Below are 20530 nucleotides of genomic sequence, written 5' to 3' on the forward strand. Positions count from 1 at the left end.
CCGGCATTCTCGGCTCCTTGGCTGTTGCTATTCAGCTGCATTGGGATTTGTGGAGAGTTTTAAGACTCCTCCCATTTCCCCCATTCTTCGGAAATGCCCCGCCAAACTCGTACTCCTCGTGATCTCCAGACAGTTCCCCGAAAGTCTTCAACTCTCCCTAAGCTGTTCTCGTAAGACTTTCCCCAGACAGCGCTCTGAAAGACCTTTAACTTTCCCAAGCTTTTCCAGTCAGTTCCCCGCGTGGAATTTGTTTGACACCACCATTTCGATTCCCGTATGTATTGATAGTGGGGTTCGGAATTGCCATTGTTGTTGGCGTTATCGTCATCGTCATCGTTTTCCTTGTCCTAGAAATACAGTATTTTTTTGCACCCATCGATCGCAGCTTTCGATCGACCGCCTACTGTCCAGGCGCCCCTATCCCTAATTTTCTCAATGGCCTCGCGGTTTTGCGTAAACGCTGAATACGGTGGGTAAATTTGATTTTGGAGACTTTTCCCTGACTAACGCCCCTTTATCTTTCCAGCTCCACTATGTTAATGATGCCCCTGCCATGTCTCGGGATGCTGGCCCTGAACCGCGAGCTTCGGGAGACCTTTGCAACAGCAAGTGACCTCTCGTGGATTTGCCTAGCAGGTGCATCATGATGGCCATCACCTTCCCCCCCCCCCCCCCCCCCCTAACCTCCTCCTTCTCCTCCTTTGTCTTGTCCGGCAAACTGGGCGACCATAGTTTTCACCGTTCGGTTGGCCCTCTCCGTAGGATTTCCTTGTGGCGTCTACGGGGCTGTGAATTGGTGCGGCACTCCCAATTCAGCCTAAAACCGCTTGAACGCCCTGCTTGTGAACTGGACCCAGTTATCGGTGATCAAGACCTTCGGCACGCCGTACCTTGAGATAATCCTTTCCTGGATTGCCTTTTCCGGCATCTCGGTGGTAGCCCTACGCATCGGCACTATTTCCGTCCACTTCGAGAACCGACCAGAGCTTCGAGGAAGAGGCCCAACGAAATTGGCGTATACTGTGGGCTCCTCTGGCATCTGGGTAGCATTTTTCCGGCCGCCTGAAGCTGACTGGGCTTGTACCTTTTACAGTTCCGCATATACTTTCTTATGTCGTGGTGCATGCCCGGTCAATGGTACCTCGCTGCCACCCTCGCGCCGTCGACATACCGTGGCTCTCAGCAATGACTCGCCGCCTTGATCCGGTTGGTAAGCATAGCTTCCATGCTATGTGCTGGTACAGCCGGTCTACTAACTAGTCCGGATATTTTTGGGGGTTCTGCGCGATCTTGCCCCCCATGTCCCTTATCCAGCTACATACGGCTTGTTCCGTTGGTTGACCTGGTGGTTTCGTCTTCATCATTCGGCAGGTTTCAGCCAAGGGCTGCCGTGACAGTGCGTCCGCCACAATATTCAGCTGGACTTTCCTGTACGCGATTTCGAAGTCGTATTGATGGAGCTCCAATGCCCATTGTGAGATTCTTCCGGTCGGGCTCTCGATTCTATTCAACCACTTCAGGGCCATGTGATCTATTGTTTATTTGAAGTGGTATCCCTCCAGGTATTGCTAAACATTCCTTTTTTCCGACCCGGTCAAGGTCCGGCCGTTGGCGTTGATCTCGCCCTGCATTTTTGGATTTTTTGGATAGTACCGTTGTTTGACCGGCTGATTTTCCTTCATGGTGATCCTGTGTACTGCCACGTTTGACCTGCATTGCAGATTTTGCAGGCTCTCCAACTCGGTCTTTAAAAACTGGTCCACATCCTTTTCCGAAAATCCCTTCGAGGTTTCCACGACTGCTACCGCCAGTTTTTCCTCCAACCAGCCTCGGTGTCTGTCCCTCGCCGGTAACACAACGCTGTGACCTGGTCATTTCACCTTGGCTCCGATTGTAATGAGGAAGTTCCATCCTATCACCAGTGCGTCAATCGATCCTGGTAGGATCAGCAGCTCCATTGACACTGTTCTTGTGCCAAGTCCGATTAGAATTTCTAGCTGCGATTTTACGTCTCCGCATCTACCGTCCGCCATTCGTAATTGCCTCTTTGTGGTTCCAACCTTTCCTGCCGCCTGCAGCCTGTCCGCCAGCTCTTTGCTGATTGAGCTCGATGTGGCGCCGGTGTCCACCGCGGTCTTAACACTTGCGTCACCATTGAGCACTGTGGCGGACAGTTTCATTTCTTCCGCCTTCAGGTCGCCCAATATTTTCGAGAGGCAGCACCTTACGATCCCTGGCTGTCCTTCGGAGGCTGGGATCGTTGCGCGTTTCCCGAACAGCTCTGCACCGTTTGGACACCTTATTTTCCCGCATCGCCAGCAGAACGTGAGTCGCCGATTCCGGCACTCCTTCGTCCAATGTTCTGCGCCCCCGCATTTGCGACAAGCGTTGGTGGGATTCTGGATAAATCCACTGCGATCGGCTGGTGGTCCGTGTTCCTGCGGCGTATGCCTCCGTGGCGCATCCGTGTCCTCCTGACACCGCCTACACACCGCACCCTGCTCTGCCCTTGGCCTTGGCACTGGGCGGTTCTGTACTCTTTGGGAGCGGTTTACCAGCTCGAACTTCTCCCGTTGCTCAGCCCGCTCCTCGAACTCATCTGCCAGCGCCATCAGGGTGTCCAGGTGCCTACACTCATACGGCCGGATAAACATGTGGAGGGCCGGCGTGCTGTTCTCCTTGATCCTATTCAGGACTTCTTTGGCAGACAGACCCAGGGGCCGCATCAGCGTCTGCATATCCGCCATGTAACCCTTAAATTTTTCCCCGTGTGTCTGCCTCCGCTGCCCGACCTGGTCCGCTAGCTTTTCCATGTACCCTCGAGGGAGGAAAAGCCTTGAAAGCTGAATATGAAGTCTCCCACTGCCGGTTGTTGGTAATGAACCACTTTAGGGCTCTGCCCTGCAGCAGCTCCGGCATTGCCCGTGGGATCTGATTTATATCCAGACCATATGTCACGGCTGACCACTCCACCTGCTCCAGACCTTCGGCATTCGCGGTGGTTAATTTGAATTTTGGGACCGGCAGCTTCCGGAATTTGATCTCCAGACCTGCCACCAACTCTGCCACGACCGGGTCTTCTGCTATACGGTCAATCGTCTCTGCCGGGGTCTTCCTCATCGCCGCTACTGAGCCCTCGAGTTATATTCCTAGAACATTGCTCACCTCGGCGAAATCCTCCTTCCTGAGATTATAAATCCAGGACATTCCCATCTTGGATCTTTTGTTTTGTCAGGGTAATTACTCAGCTGTGGGATCGTTCCACCAAATGTATGTTGGGTTTTTGGCTTTGACCAAAGATTCACGCAAGAGTTCTGTTGGGATCGTAAAGGTTTTTATTTGTCTCCTTGTAAATAGCCTCGCAGCTGTTTCGCTACTGCTGCTCCTCGTCGTCGACTGCTTGCTCGTGTCTTACTCGTGACGGCTCCTTCGAGACTCTGGATGTTATGCGAACCTCACTGTCGGGACCGGCAAGGTGTTTCGCCTAGCAGGTAGAACTAGATTCTGCCTCTTCGCCCAGCCACCTTTATCGGCTCCCTAAGATCAGTCTGGATTATGTCGGCAAAGTGTTTCACATAGCAGGTAGAGCTAGGTTCCGCCTTATCGCGCTACTTTTATCACGGACTCCACGCAAGGACTCCCTGAGCTCGATTTAACCGCGACCTAGTACCCTTTGGATCTCAGCGTTGTAGTCTCAGCCTTGTAGATTTGTCGTCGCTCGATGTCTCTCAGCATCACTAGGAGAGTCGATCTAGCCATTTCCGTCTGTCCTTCTTGCCTCTCAGTTTTAAAGCTATCTGCATGAAACTTTTCCAAAAGTTGTCTTTCTATTGCAGGTACATAAAGCACCCTGAGAACAATAAAAATATATATATTTTTTTTAAATTTAACTTTTTATTTTGGAACTTTTTTTCGAAATTCTTTCTGACTATTTAATAATTTGACAGTTCAGATTAACGCTTTTAATTTGATTTAAATCGGAAAACAATATTATATAGCTGCCATCGGAACTATAAAATAAATGATCTGCAAATCATCATAAGTTCAATGTTTTTAAGCATATACGCAAGTATGATACTGCACAGGCAGTATGCTTCTGCACTTTTGTTTTCGACGAAGAAGATGGTGAATTCAGACATGTTCTGTAACAGAACAGCCTTAATATCAGCTTATATCACCACCGGAGGAGATAATTTCTTGTGATATCCTTTAAACGACGTTTTTGTTGTGAAGAGTCTAAAAACTCCCCACAAATCCCGATGCAGGAGAGCTGCCTAGCAGCAACGAAGGAGGCGAGAATGCCGGAGGAGTCAAGGGCAATAAGGTTAAACGGTGAACAACGGACCTTGGACCCAAGCAAAGCGGAGACACCGTGAATTAACGGTGCCAGGCTGGACATTGGACCCTCACACGGCAAGGGCAACAAAGTCGACCTGTAAATTGGCGGACTTCGGACCTGCACAGAGAGGACCTGCACAGTGGACCTTGGACCCGATCACGCGAGGTGGTGGAATAACGGGACCATTACAGGCTATAAAAGGGCGGCGCAAGCGCAGCTGACCGCGAAGTAATAGTGCGAGAATCAGAGCGAGTGCGTTTACGCAAGACCAGTAGCACATTAATCAAGTGCCGAGTAAAGGGTCAAGATCGCAAAGTCGAGACGCCTGTCTACATGGTTGAGACTTCATCGCCGAGATCTAACGGGTTCTAGGTCGTGATTAAATCGAGCTCAGGGAGTTTTTGCGTGAAGTCTGCTATAAAGGTGGCTGGGCGAAGAGGTCGAACCTAGTTCTACCAGCTAGGCGATACACCTTGCCGGTCACGACAGTGATGTTCGTATAGCACCCAGAGTCTCGGTGGAGCCGTCTCGAGTCTGACACCAGCAAGCAGTCAACGAGGAGCGACGCCGAAGATGACAACGACGATGAACAGCAGTAGCAGTAGCGGAAGAGCCGCGAGACTGTATCTAAGCAGACGAATAAATACCTTAACGATCCCAACACAACCCTTGCGATATTTTTGGTCAAAGGATAAATAGAAATTTGGTGAAACGATCCCACAACTGAGTGATTGCCCTGACAAAACAAAAGATCGAAGATGGGAATGTCCTGGATTTATAATCTCAGGAAGGAGGATTTCGCCGAGGTGACCAATGTTCTGGAAATAGAACCCGAGGGCTCAGTACAGGCGATGAGGAAGACCCTGGCAGACGATATTGGCCGTAAAGCAGAAGACCCGGTCGTGGCAGAATTGATGTCAGGTCTGGAGATTAAATTCTGGAAGCTGCCGAAGGCCTGATATCAAGACTGAATATCCAGAGCATGGCAAGCGACGGCAGGCAGCGAGAAGGAAGCCGAGAGAGAAGAGAAAGCGTACGGCCACATCCGCAGGACTACGCCAAGGTTGCCAAGCAATTCCAAAAGTGAAACTTTCGGTATGACGGCAACGATAAGCAACTGGAATTTCTGGAGCAGGTGGAGTGGTCAGCCGTGACATATAGTCTGGATATAAACCAGATCCCACGAGCAATGCCGAAGCTGCTGTAGGGCAGGGTTCATAGCCAACAATTGGCAGTGGAACAACTGGGGAGAATTTATATACAGCTTCCAAGGCTATTTCCTCCCACGAGAGTACATGGAGAAGCTAGCGGACCAGGTCAGGACTACATGGTGGTCATGCAGACGCTGTTACGACCCCTGGGTATGTCCGCCAAGGAAGTCCTGAACAGGATCAAGGAGAACAGCACGCCGGCCCTCCGAATGCTTATCCGGCCGTATGAGTGTCGGCACCTGGACACCCTGATGGCGCTGGCAGATGAGTTCGAGTAGCTGGACGAGCAATTGGAGAAGTTCGAACTGGAGAGCAACGACCAAAGAATACAGAACCACACAGTGCCGAAGCCAATTGCAGAGCAGGGTGCGGTGTGTAGGCCACAGAGGCATTCGCCGCAGGGACACGGATCAGCAGCCGATCGCAGTGGATTTATTCAGAATCCAGCCAGCGCTTGCCGCAGATGGGGAGACGCAGACCATTGGACGTTGGAGTGCCGGAATCGGCGACTCACGTTCTGCTGGCGATGCGGGAAAATAGGTGTCCGAACGGTGCAGAGCTGTTCGGGAAACGCGCAACGATCCCAGCCTCTAAGGGACAGCCAGGGATCGTAAGGTGCTGCCTCTCGAAAATAATGGGCGACCTGAAGGCGGAAGAAATGAAACTGTCCGCTATAGTGCTCATAGGTGACGCAAGTGTTAAGGCCACGGTGGAAACCGGCGCCACATCGAGCTTTATCAGCAAAGAGCTGCCGGACAGGCTTTAGGCGGCAGGAAAGGTTGGAACCACAAAGAAGCAATTACGAATGGCGGACGGTAGATGCGGGGACGTAAAATCGCAGTTAGAAATTCAAATCGGACTTGGCACAAGAACATTGTCAATGGAGCTGCTGATCCTACCAGGATTGATCCACGCACCAAAATCGGAGCCTAGGTGAAATGCGCAGGCCATAGCGTTGTGATACCGGCGAAGGACAAACACCGAGGCTGGCTGGAGGAAAAACTGTCGGTAGCAGTCGTGGAAGCCACTAAGAGATTTTCGGAAAAGGATGTGGACCAGTTTTAAAAGACCGAGTTGGAGAGCATGGAAAATCTGCAAGGCACGTTAAGCGTGTTCTCAGGATCACCTTGAAGGACAATCAGCCAGTCAAACAGCGGTACTTTCCGAAAAATCCAAAAATGCAGGGCAAGATGAACGCCAAAGTAGACGAGCTACTTTAAAAGGGCTGCATCGAGCCGTCAAGGTGTCCGTTCAGCTCACCAAAAGTCATGGTGAGGAAGAAGACCGAGAAAAGAAGGCTGTGTGTGGATTTTAGGCAGATTAACGCAAAGTCCGTGAAGGCTGCATATCCAAAGCCGATGATTAACTATATCCTGGACCAACTTCGAGAAGCGTAGTACATTAGCAGCCTAGAAGAGCACATGCTTAACCTAAAGGAAGTATTTAGAAGACTGCGAGCGGCAAACCTTAAAGTACTCGCTGATAAGTGTAAATTTTTCAGGTAGGAACTTCAATACTTAGGGCATCGCATGACAGACCAGGGCATCGGGACGGATCCGGAGAAGGTATCGGCGATAGCGTTGCTTAAACCACCGGCATTTGTCAAGAAGCTGCGGCAGTATTTGGTATTTGGTACAGGCGTTTTGTGCCAGAATTTGCCACTCTAGTACATCCGCTTAACGCCCTTCTCCGAAAGCGTGTAAAATGGGAACGACGACCACCAGCAGGCCTTTAAAGCTGTCAAGGCGAGATTGGTCGCCGACTCAATTTTGGCATGCCCGGATTTCACAAAACCGTTTGTGCTGCAGACCGATGCCAACGATTATAAGCTGGGTGCCATTCTCACTCAAAATTCCAACCAGGGCGAGCGGGTGATCTCCTATTCCAGCCGGACCTTGAACGGGTCGGAGAAAAATTTATCGTTCACTGAAAAGGAATGTTTAGTAATTGTATGGGCCATAAGGAAACTAAAGCCATACCTGGAGGGATACCGCTTCAAAGTGTTAACAGATCACATGGCCCTGAAGTGGTTGAATAGCATACTAAGAGGGTACACACTGTAACACGTTATTACAGGTTTTACATAATTCAAAGTCCCGGTCATAAACCCAAGTGGCCGAAATACGAACCGATCGAATTGCCTTGGCCCGCACACAGACAGTGCAAGTGTCAGCGCTCCAGCCTAAGCGAGCATACCTATATACTTAGGAATATATAACCGTCTCTTCGCTGCCGCTGTTGGCAGCGCAGCTGCGAGACTTAGAGCTCTTTAGCTCCTAAGTCATATTGATAACAGAAGAAACTCCTGAGAGATCGAAGCGGCAACAAAAGCTGCTCCAGCTAAATTAATAAAACTAAATAAAGTTAAATCTAAGCACTAAAACCAAAATTGAATAATTATTGAACGACAACATGGCCAAGAATTGAACTACAACATGGCGACCGTCACGTTCGAGCCCAAATTCGGATCAACATAAGACGGACAACAGCAGTAGCCGATGGAACGCCAAGGGCGAAACAACTACTAAAAAAAAAATGCAGTGAGTAGAGTGTTATGTGTGCAAAACGTGGTGGCGTGGTGAAAAGATTTAAAGCCAGAGCGGCTGAACTACTGAAGCTGCTTAAATGAATTAAGTTGGAACAACTCGGTAAAAATACATGCGGAAGTTGAACACATAAAAAATTTACTAACAGAACGAAAAAATCAAATCAGTACGACTGCGAGGGACCATTGTGCTCACCCCATTACGAGTACACCTGTGCAGCCAGCACCGGTGCCCCACCATTGAGGTACAGCCTATGCAGCCAGCACCGGCACCGTCTTACGCACCAAGTAAGACCAAGGATTAGTGAACCGACGGCGCTTATAAGAGCGCGTATTTTTTTTCCATTGCGCTCTTGGAAGCGCTGTCGGTGTTGCATAAATTTTTATATTGCACTACGATGCATCATTTTTTATATAACATAAAAACTAATGCAAAATTTAGCGACATTAAAGTTGCCCGATTAGCGTGTGGTCCGAAAACCATACAAAAACTTGGCAGGTTATTATGTGAAAATTCTTTTATTGTTTATTTATGAATGTTAATTCCCGATTCGTTATAACCCACTAAGGCAATCTCTTACCTTATGAGCCAATATAAATGGCAAATTAACAAGCAACTTACCTACACACTAAACGTAAATCCTGATATACACACTTCTGAAAAAAACACCCAAAATGGGTCTAGTAGATGTAAAGAAGTGGGCTCAACTGCTTACGTAATCAATAAAATTGAATCAAAAAATACCGATACCGATTTAACAAACATCTTATTATCAATAATTCTTTTCATTATGAGCGGATTCATTTTGTATAAAACCTATATGTACCACAAAAAGAGTTGTAAACAGAAGCCAGTCTAGCGATCTTGATAAGATATATGATAATAAAACGCGAAAATAGTTAGAAAAATATGTTTTAAAAATACAAGTTAAATACAAATATGTATATGTACACAGTGACATATTAAAAAGAAAACTAAATGTTATAAAAAAAAATTGACCCTATTTTTAATTATTATTGTTATAGAAATAGAAATAAAAATTATTAAAAACTAAAAATGATTACATGGGATTGCATTATAATTACTATCGATTAGGAACCAAATTTTGAGAATTGGGTATTAGCCATAGTTAGAAACGGAGCAGAGCCTCTATTAATTACAGATTTGGAATATGAATATATAAATAAGTCTAATCTAGCTTTTTCTTCACTAATACATCGCTCAATTGCACAAAAAGCAATAGTATTGAGTACCGTTCCAGGTGTACAAGTACTTGAAAGAAATCTTTTAATGATGGTTTTAAAGAAATAATTCTTATTCCATTAAATAATGGAATGGAATGAGTTTTATAAGGAGTTGAATAACTTAAAAAGTGTTTTTGAGAAATCTTATAAGTCATTATCAAGAAACCGGCCAGTACAGCAAGTTACTGCAAATAAACATGCTGAAATATTAGTAAACCGCTTCAACACAGCGCATATACTAATACATGACCAGAGAGACCGGCTAGACAATGCCCATTGGTCTCAATTATCTAGGTTCTTGATCAAATTGCGATCGAACTTAATACTTATAAAACAAAAATACAATTTATCTATTTCTGTATCAACTATATTAAATAATCCATTGACAGTAGAAACTAGAGGCGCGCCAGAATTATCAGATTTGCCAGCACCAGGTCCCTAAATAGAGGAAAAAGATATTAATAACCTCACTATTCTCGCCGTCCTTATTCAATCTGAATTATTAGATCAGGACTTAACAGACAGAAAAACCGACCACAATGGCTGATGAAACCATTGCCCAAAGGGCATACAAATTACTTATAGACCGTTTTATAATTTTTGTTTAATTTTATTTATTACTCCCAAGCTTGTTTAGGCAAAGGGTTAGATAAATTTATAAAGGTTTATTTTTACACAGCTATGGCTGCGGAGTACCAAACTTAGACTAACTTAAGGTTCTGATCCGGCCACAGCTTGGTGTTTTTGTCGCAGCAGCAGCAGCGCTGTCACCAAAATGCAAGGTCAGCTTGGTATCCAGAGATCATTCGTTGAGCGCATGTTCCCTGCGCTGCCGCTAAAGCGCCGGGTCAGCACTTGGTATCAGGCGATGGGGCGATGGCACCCGAATCGTGAATTCGTAATTTTCTTGCTGCGCGTGCTGGCCACCGGATATGACCTGCAACTCGACAAATTCTGCTCATGGGAACTAAGCGCGTTAACTCCACCCTCTTTTAAGTGGTCGCCGTCCCGGTGACCTGCTGATTCTACGTCGCCATTGGTTCTTGGGTTGCCTTGTGCTCTGGTCCTTAGAGCGTGGTATCCTAGCCAAACGGTAGAGGACAATAGGAAGAATGCAAGCGGGGCGAAAGAGTAGCTGAGGAAGGAACCCGCGGTAAATTTTTCTTTAAAAGTCCCAATGTGGTGGAGATTTCTCAGACTCAGCTCGAGAAGGAACGGGAGGCTGAGGTTCTGATGGTCGGTGATGTTAACCAGGGTCATAGCTGAGACTGCAGTCTTTTTCCTCGAAGTTTTTAAGTTGGTTTATGTACCAGGAGCCGTTTAGTGATACCTTGCTAGAGTAGGTTACAAGGTATGAGCCAGATATCTCTTGTTTTAGACCGAGGTCGTCGTCACTTGGCCGTCGTTGATGATGAGGGTACCGTACCACTACAGTAACTGTACTCAAGTGACCTGGTAGGGTGTAGCATTGTGCAGTCACCCCGGCCACCATCTGTTGTGCGCATGTGTCGCCTTGAAGTCCCTTGCAGAAGGTAGCGTCTACTGTGTTGCGCAATCGGCGACTAGGTCTCCATTCTCGAAGTCTAGGATCTTGTTGTGGTGCTGAACCGGGTAAACTGTTATCTTTTTACAAACTAGCTTAGAGTAGGGGAATTTAATGAGAAAGTGGATTAGTTCTGAATTTTGAAAAACGCTTATGCTAGATTCTTCTAATATTTCTACTAAGGTTATGTTAGTAGGCTGTTTGCTTTGAATTCGCTTATGTCGCTGCTATCCAGGATAGCCGGGCTTACGATGTTAAGTTTCGCTTGGGTTAGGCCCATCAAAATATTTTCTAAGTCTGTGATAACAATTCTATTTTTTGCTAAAATGATTTTTAAAAGGTGGGTTTCTTCATCTCTGTCTACTTTCTGAATTTGATTCATAGAATTAGTAAGTGCATTTAAACGTTCTTGAAATTTAATATTTAACTCAGATTGTCCTTCTTCAGCGTTAAACAATTGTTCCTGATTATGCTTTATTTGCTCCCAATCATTAAAGTCGGAAGTTCCTGAAATGACTTTAAGTGCTGTTCCGATTAAGTTAATGCTCCTAGTATCCCTGTGGTGGACTTTAAGGGTAGCAACTAATTTACGAATGTGCCTAAGTCAGTGGTTATTACTTGCGTCCTGTGATCGTTCGTGAAGGTCTTTGTCATTGCTTATGTCTGGTCCGCATAGTCCTCGTACGATGTCAAGTTAAAAGACTTAAAGCCAGAAAGGCTGAATTACTGGCTGAATTAATTTACTGGAACAACTCGGTAAAAATACGAATAATAATCATACGAATAATAATCAAAAGAAAAATTCAAACCACAACCATCCACACATTTACCTACCCTGCAATCCAAAGCCTAGTTAAAATTCAAGAAAAATTACCTCCGCCACAGAAACAAGAGATCCCAACACCTAAGAAGAAGTGCCCAAACGACTACGAGGGACCAATGTGCTCGCCCCATTGCGAGTACACCTGTGCAGTCCAGCCTGTGCAGCCAGCACCGACAACGTCAAGTAAGACCAAGGAAAAGTGAACCGACAGCGCTTCCTAGAGCTCAATTTTTTTTCACCGTGCACTGCGTTGCACAATTTTTTTTATATTGCACTGCGATGCATATTTTTTTATAGTGTCTAAAAATTAATGTAAAAATTGAGCGACATTAAAGTTGACCAATTAGCGTGTGGCCTGAAAACAATGCAAAAAATATCGATACCGATTTAACAAACATCTTATTGTCAATAATTGTTTTCATTATGAGCGGATTCATTTTGTATAAAGCCTATGTGTACCACAATAAGTGCATATCAAAAAGGGCTGTAAACAGAAGCCAGGCTAACGATCTGGATAAGATATACATTAATAAACCGCGAACAATTGTTATAAAAATATGTTTAAAAAAAAAATAATACAAATTCTATACAAACATGTATATGTTGACAGTGACATATTTAAGTAAGAACTAAATGTTATCAAAAAAAAAAAAAAATTACCTTTTTTGAATTATTAGTATTGAAAATGAAATAAAAATAGCTTAAACCTAAAAATGAATACACGGGATTGCATTAAAATTACTATCGATAAGGAACCAAATTTTGAGAATAGAGTATAAGCCATAGTTAGAAACGAAGCAGAGCCTCTATTAATTTCAGATTTCGAATATAAATATATAAATAGGTACAATCTAGATTTTTCTCCTTTAATACATTGCTCAAATATACCAAAAGCAATAGTATTGAGTACCATTCCAGGTGTACAAGTAAGATCAGTCATAAACGATAATGAAATACTTGGAAGAAATCTTTTAATGATGGTATCAAAGAAATAATTAATATTTCATTAAATAATAGAATGGAAAAGAGTTAAATAACTTAAAAAGTGATTTTGACAAATCATATAAGTCATTACCAAGAAACCGGCCAGTACAGTAAATTTCTGTAAATTTCTACAACGGATTATTCGCGTTGATTTGCATTTGTTCCCGTACAAAAGCGTATGAGGCAATTCTGGTTTCAACAAGACGGCGTTCCACCGCACACAAGTCGCATAACAATCGATTTTCTGAAGAAATTGTTTCCGGGCCGTTTGATGTCGAAAAGTGGTGATTTGGACTGGCCACCGCGTTCGACCGATTTGACGCCGCCTGACTTCTTCTTGTGGGGATATTTGAAGTCAAAGGTTTACGTTAACAAGCCAAGGACCCTAGAAGAGCTCAAGGACAACATTCGTGAAGAAATAGCAGCTATTCCGGCCGAAATGTTGGCGAAAACGATGGAAAATGCTGCAAAAAGGGCACAATACGCCATCAACGCCAGAGGCGGCCATTTGAAAGATATCATATTCAAAAATTGATGTAAACAAATCTACTTGGAACAAATTAAATGATTAAGATTGCCAACAACCAAATTTTTATTTTTTCTTTGATTTTTTAAAAAAAAACATGGGTCCGTCGAATATGGGCAACCCTGTACAACTAATAATTTCAGAAATAATTATCGTGGTAAGAGTAACTACAGTGGTAACAATCAAAATAACGGATATTACCAAAACAGTACATACAACCAAAATAACGGTTATAACTGAAACTATAATAACCAGACCAATAATAACAATAGAGGTTCGTGGATATTATAGAAGTAAAAACCGTGGTGGAACAAAGAACAACGGAAATAACAACATTAGAGACAACTCACATGCCCAAGTAAGAACCGTTGAGTCTCAATCGGAAAACTAAATACTTCCCTTAAGAAAGAACATTGCTCAAATATACCAAAAGCAATAGTATTGAGTACCATTCCAGGTGTACAAGTAAGATCAGTCATAAACGATAATGAAATACTTGGAAGAAATCTTTTAATGATGGTATCAAAGAAATAATTAATATTTCATTAAATAATAAAATGGAAAAGAGTTAAATAACTTAAAAAGTGATTTTGACAAATCATATAAGTCATTACCAAGAAACCGGCCAGTACAGTAAATTTCTGTAAATAAACATGCTGAAACATTAGTAAACCGCTTCTACACAGTGCGTATACTAATACATGACCAGAGAGACCGGCTAGACAAAGCCCATTGGTCTCAAGTATCTAAGTTGTGATCAAATTGCGATCGAACTTAATATTCCAAAATAGAGGAAAAAGATATTAATAACGTAACTATTCCCGCCGTCCTTATTCAATCTGAATTATTAGATCAGGACTTAACGTCCTAACTTAACGGCTAACGTTTGTATCGGAGAACGTTAGCCTTATAGAAGAAAAACCGACCACGATGGCTGACGAAACCGTTGCCCAAAGCATATATAAAAGATAGCTCGAATGCCATCCCGGAGTTTAACAGGCAGAAAATACATCTTCAAAAATTTATAACAGCCTTGAAGTTGGTTAGCTTGACTAAAGGCACATTCGAAGATTTGGCTGTAGAAGTCAATAAATCAAAAATTATATGATCTACACTGTACAAAATATAGAATGAAATACCAATAAATGCAATCATAAAGAAATTGCAAGACACTATAGTCGGCGAATTATCCGACGAAGTTAAAGCTAAAATGGCGAAAACAAGCCAGAAAGGCAAAACAGCCGAAAAATTCACAACTGAATTAGATAACCTTCTTTAGCTCCTCGAAGCTTCATATATAGACGAAGGACTACCGGCCGAAAACATTGACAAGCTCAGCACAAAGGAAGCCATAACCACAATAAATAAAAATTGTGAGCATGGTCGACTTAAGACAATTTTAGAAGCCGTCTCGAAGTACATATAGTGTAGTACTGAAATGACAGGCAACGCTAACTCAAAGAGGAAACAACTACTACAGGGTTGCCCATATTCGACGGACCCATCTGACGACGCCATAACTTTTGACAGAGATGCCAGATCGCTTAATGACATACCGCGTTTGAAGCGTCAGTCCAAGCAGATTTTTACCATGGAACAATACACGCCACGCGATCGCTCTGAAATAGTTGAAATTTACATTCAACAGAACAAATCAATTGTGAAAACTCAACGTGCTTATAAAAAATTAAAAAATGTGAAAAGTGCGCCTTCTAAGAACACCATTAAGCGTTTATACGAAAAATTTACGACTGGTGAGGCTCTTTCTAATCCGAAGAGGCCAAATAAAAGTCGACCCAGGCGATCGGACGAGAATATCGCTGCCGTACGAGCCAGTGTTGAGAGGTCCCCAAGAACATCCCAAAAACGCCGTTCTCAGCAGTTGGGCATGGCTCGGTCCACTCTACAACGGATTATTCGCGTTGATTTGCATTTGTTCCCGTACAAAAGCGTATGAGGCAATTCTGGTTTCAACAAGACGGCGTTCCACCGCACACAAGTCGCATAACAATCGATTTTCTGAAGAAATTGTTTCCGGGCCGTTTGATGTCGAAAAGTGGTGATTTGGACTGGCCACCGCGTTCGACCGATTTGACGCCGCCTGACTTCTTCTTGTGGGGATATTTGAAGTCAAAGGTTTACGTTAACAAGCCAAGGACCCTAGAAGAGCTCAAGGACAACATTCGTGAAAAAATAGCAGCTATTCCGGCCGAAATGTTGGCGAAAACGATGGAAAATGCTGCAAAAAGGGCACAATACGCCATCAACGCCAGAGGCGGCCATTTGAAAGATATCATATTCAAAAATTGATGTAAACAAATCTACTTGGAACAAATTAAATGATTAAGATTGCCAACAACCAAATTTTTATTTTTTCTTTGATTTTTTAAAAAAAAACATGGGTCCGTCGAATATGGGCAACCCTGTACAACTAATAATTTCAGAAATAATTATCGTGGTAAGAGTAACTACAGTGGTAACAATCAAAATAACGGATATTACCAAAACAGTACATACAACCAAAATAACGGTTATAACTGAAACTATAATAACCAGACCAATAATAACAATAGAGGTTCGTGGATATTATAGAAGTAAAAACCGTGGTGGAACAAAGAACAACGGAAATAACAACATTAGAGACAACTCACATGCCCAAGTAAGAACCGTTGAGTCTCAATCGGAAAACTAAATACTTCCCTTAAGAAAGAACAGCCTCAAAAATCCAAATTGTACAAAAAAAAAATCTCAGTCTTAATATTTATATAAATATTCAAAATTATCACACGAAAACACCCTTATCGCTTTTAATATACACAGGCTCAGACATAAGTATTTTAAAAATAAATTCTGATCAATATGGTGAAATTGACGGTACAAAAACGATAACAATGTCTGGAATAGGAGCAGGTACTCTTGAATCTCAGGGTTCAACATTCGTAGAAATACAAACAGGAAAATTTATAATCCCATTTCATTCCCAATGGATTTCATAAAAAAAGTTTAATTGCCCACTTCTGTGTTATATTGTAGCAAAGACTTTGACTTTTTTTTAACCAAAATTGCCTTAACTTGCTTTGAACGAGGTCCACGTATTGACGGTTTCATAAATTCGAATATGGCAATCTCCTTTGCAGTCTTTGTCGCCTCTGCTTTTCATATGTTAAAAAACTCGGAGTTTGCAAATTTGAGGTTAGAACCTAAAAAGTTTAATTTCAGAATAAGTGCGCAAAAGTGCTCTTTGATACTAACAGAATAGAAAAGTAATTGAATAATCTACAACGTTACAAACCACTATTGTTGGACTGCATGCCAAAAAATTGCACTTGAATTGGTTTTTTTTGCTTCTTTTTTAAAGTTAAATTTGAAAGAAAAATTTACGACTTAACAGCGCTCGCTTCAAGTTGCACAAACAGCTGACTTTGACAGCTAATAGCTTAACAGTAATGCGCTCTGTTAAAATTTTGTGTTTGCAACATTTAAGATTAGGGTTATTCCTATCCATCGCGATTAAAAAATAATATATTTAACGACTTTTAAAAAATGGCTTTTGGCCAAAAAATGTGGTCGTTGGCTCCATAGTGCATTAGACAACTATAAAATACTTAAAAATCCTGAACATGAAACATGAAAAAATGTATTCTTATCCAAATCACTTCCTGGTTCAGAACAAAAGCGTTGGAGATAAGTAATTGACTACCGTCAAATAAATAAAAAGCTACTAGCAAATTAATTTCCACTACCAAGAATTGAAGACATATTAGATCAACTTGGCAGAGCAAAATTCTTTTTTTTTTCTTTATTTAATGTCCGGATTTCACCAAATTACTTTAGAAAAAGAATCCAGAGACATCACATCATTTTTAACGAGCATCAGCTCATACCGATCCAAAAGATTACCTTACGCAGTAAAAATAGCCCCTAATTCATTTCAAAGAATGATAACACTTACCTTTTTGGGATTAGAGCTGTTGATGAACGCTTTGCAGCCGTTATTCTGAATTCATATATTTGTATTCAACTTAAGTTTTGGTATTTTTTAGTGGTTTATACCATTTGTGCTGCGTCACACTCTTGAGATTTCTTAGTGATAAGACTACACCAAACATGTCGGACACGCAGAAACCGTCTGGCTAAAAATAAAAATAAAACAGTCCACTCAAACTCGGGAATTAAACGTGTTAATTCATCTCCATATCTTTGGTTCTTTTCGCCAAATACAGTAATTGATTAACATGGATCAATTAAAACTACTGAAGGCAGCAAGAAGCCGTGCGAAGGCAAGCATCACGCGTTTGCTAACGGCGTCACAAGAACCACGTGCGGGATCACCCTGGGAACAGGACGAAATAACAGTGTCATTGGATAGGCTCAATACCGTTTGGAAAGAATTTGAGACACTCAGCGACAAAATGCCCCTTTTCGACGAGGAAGAGGGGTATGTTGATCCAGCCATCGACAACGAGCGGTACGAAGACAAGTACTTGCAAACAAACACCTTATTTCACTCGCTAAAACGGGCTTGCGAACAAGCAAAGGAGAGCGAGGGGGAAAGCAACAACGGAAGACAGTCTGGCAACCTTGATAAAGCCTCATCTATTTCATCAGGGTTGGGTAACGAAAATCTGGTTCGTTTTCTACAACAAAAACAGGAGCTTAATGAACGTTTGGCTGAGCAACAAACTACGTTTTTGCGGGCAAACTCGACAGCAAACGTAATGCAGAACGAGTTGCCAAAAATACACATAAAGTCTTTTACTGGTGACTACAAGGAGTGGCCAGCATTCAAGAACATCTTCGAGAGCACGATTCACAGCAAGCAGCATTTGACAGCGATACAAAAGTTTCACTACTTAAAGACATACATTACGGGAGAAGCAACTGACTTAATACGTCACATGCCAATTACGGATGCAGCTTACGAGTCAGCTTGGAATTGCTTGATTGAGCGCTATAACAGACCACGTCATATTGTAAACACTCTGCTGGATACTTTTGTAAACTTACCTTCGACATCCAGAGCAGATGTATCAATACTGCGCAAAGTAACAGACGGAGCTACAGAGATTGTACGAGGCTTGGATGCAGCAGGGCAAACAAACAGGGACTGCTGGGTAATTCATTTCATTCTGGCCAAGATTGACGCTGAAACTCGACGCAAGTGAATTGAGGGCAGCCGTGAACTGGAATCGCCGACTGTGGACGATTTACTCAAGTTTTTAGACCGCCGCTGCGAGGAATTTGAGCTCAGCAAAAGTGAGCCTGACAAAGTCTTCCAAGTTGGCTCACAGCAAAACAAAGCTAAGCGATCATCACACGCCTTGGTATCAACGGAGGAAGGTGCTTGTGTTAAATGTAACTCCAAGGAGCACAAGATCTTTATTTGCCCAAAGTTTATGGACTTATCAGTCGAGCAGAGACGCACTTTTGTTAAAGCTAAATCCTTGTGCTATAATTGCTTGAAGTTCGGGCATGTGTCACGCAAGTGTGAATCCAAATTCACATGCAGAACTTGTCACAATCGTCACCACTCTCTACTACACGTAGAAGATTCTACTGCACACGCCGCTGTAACCAGGACACATTCAAGGGATGAGGAGAAGTGCGACCTCGGCGCTCCAGAGGATACAACGGTGACATTCAGCAACATTGCTCGTGTACAAGGCACTCCATGGGCTGAATCTTCGTACAACGGATCAGCTACTACTACACAGCCACAAGGGTTACGGAAAAGCGCATTGCCCCCAGCTCTAGTACTCGGTTGCAACGCCAAAGGATCACACACTTCCTGTCGGGTGCTTTTGGACAGTGGTTCGGAACTGTCATACATCTCCGAGCGATGCGTGCAGGCGCTCGGCCTGGCGCGCTTGCCATCAAGAATTTTGGTGTCGGGAATTTCTTCGATCAAGGCTGAGACAACTAGAGGCTGCAGCGCACTGGATATTCAGTGAAGAATATCAGAACACACAATGAAGGTACGTGCCCACGTACTCAGCAAAATTACCTCCACGTTGGCAAGACACAATATCAACGCCTCAGCGCTTAAGGCGTTCGATGGCTTGGAGCTTGCAGATTCTGACTACCAATCGTTGGCGCCAGTAGATATTCTCTTGGGCAGCGATTGTGTTTGGACCGTGTTCACTGGTAAAAAGCTGTTCGACAGCCAGGGGAAGATCATCGCCATTTCGACGATATTTGGATGGGTCATTACTTCGATCGTGACTACAGGCTCTTCATCTACAACAACTATGAACACGGCTATTGACATTGATGCATCACTTCGACGCTTTTGGGAGCTGGAGGATGTCAACCAACAACTTCATCGCAAACCAGAGAACGATGAAGTTGAACAGCACTTTTTGAAGACACACACAAGGGACCCCAAGTGGCGTTACATCGTCGAACTTCCGTTTAAAGACCCCAATAAGCAGTTTTCGGATACTCTTCAGGGAGCACTCGCGAGATTCAATGAAGTAGAACGTCGTCTAATGCAAGATCCCAATTTGCGCTCACAGTATGTAAAGTTTATGCATGAGTATCTCAACTTAGGTCACATGCGAGAACTATCGCCAGAAGACATTGACAAGAAACCAAATTTCTACTTGCCACATCATCCAGTAATTACCCAAAAGTTAAGGGTTGTTTTTGACGGATCATTTAAGGATACTAACGGAAATTCCTTGAATGACGCGCTACACATTGGTTCCAGTATCCTGCGAAACTTATTCTCAATTTGTTTTAGAATGTTTAGAATGTTTAGAATGTTTAAGTTCGTCTTCTCCGCAGATATCGTCAAAATGTACAGACAAATCTTGGTGGCTGCCAAGCATTGTAGCTACCAGCGATTTGTATGGAGAGATGATGAATGTTCGCCTATCAAACACTATGAACAGTCCACAGCAACATACGGCACGTCTAGCGCACCATTTTTGGTAGTAAGAGTTTTGGATCAGTTAGTTCACGACCATCAACACGAATTTCCCAACTGCTGCGAAAGTCGTAAAGGAGGAGTTTGATGTGGACGACGTACTCACCGGAGCATATACAAAGGAAGAGCTCGTTTGCAAGCAAACTTATGAAATGTGCAGGCATGAAGCTTGGAAAATGGGTCTCAAACTCGCCACGCATATCTGAAGCAACGCTCACTTCTGAAGGAAAAGGATTCCATTCAACAGCGAAGGTTCTTGGCATCCATTGGGATCCAAAGCAAGATTCGCTTTCATTCAAAGTTTGCCTTTCATCAAATCCAAAGAACTCTAAGCGGCAAGTGCTGTCTGACGTGGCACGCATCTTTGACCCGCTGGGTGTATTATC

At 43.4% G+C, this 20530-nt stretch overlaps 2 protein-coding genes across 2 annotated transcripts; both read left to right on the top strand.

Moving 5' to 3' along the window:
* The first annotated feature begins 17451 nt into the window (after positions 1-17451).
* On the top strand, positions 17452-18381 carry LOC128263900 (uncharacterized). The gene has a single exon (XM_052999177.1). It carries the CDS (start codon positions 17452-17454, stop codon positions 18379-18381), a length of 930 nt encoding a protein of 309 aa, XP_052855137.1.
* An 804-nt stretch (positions 18382-19185) lies between these two features.
* On the top strand, positions 19186-20051 carry LOC128263901 (uncharacterized). The gene is made up of 2 exons (XM_052999178.1): positions 19186-19730; positions 20003-20051. The coding sequence occupies exons 1-2, from the start codon at positions 19186-19188 to the stop codon at positions 20049-20051; spliced, it is 594 nt and encodes a 197-aa protein (XP_052855138.1).
* The last annotated feature ends 479 nt before the right edge of the window (positions 20052-20530 follow it).

Source organism: Drosophila gunungcola, unplaced genomic scaffold, assembly GCF_025200985.1.
Source record: "Drosophila gunungcola strain Sukarami unplaced genomic scaffold, Dgunungcola_SK_2 000025F, whole genome shotgun sequence".
NCBI lineage: Eukaryota > Metazoa > Arthropoda > Insecta > Diptera > Drosophilidae > Drosophila > Drosophila gunungcola.

Bases quoted from the DNA above. Each gene is read 5' to 3' on its own strand.
- LOC128263901 (XM_052999178.1), top strand. From the start codon at position 19,186: ATGAAGGTACGTGCCCACGTACTCAGCAAAATTACCTCCACGTTGGCA. The intron at 19,731-20,002 runs GTATGTAAAGTT...TCTTCTCCGCAG, and splicing joins GATCCCAATTTGCGCTCACA to ATATCGTCAAAATGTACAGA.
- LOC128263900 (XM_052999177.1), top strand. From the start codon at position 17,452: ATGGATCAATTAAAACTACTGAAGGCAGCAAGAAGCCGTGCGAAGGCA.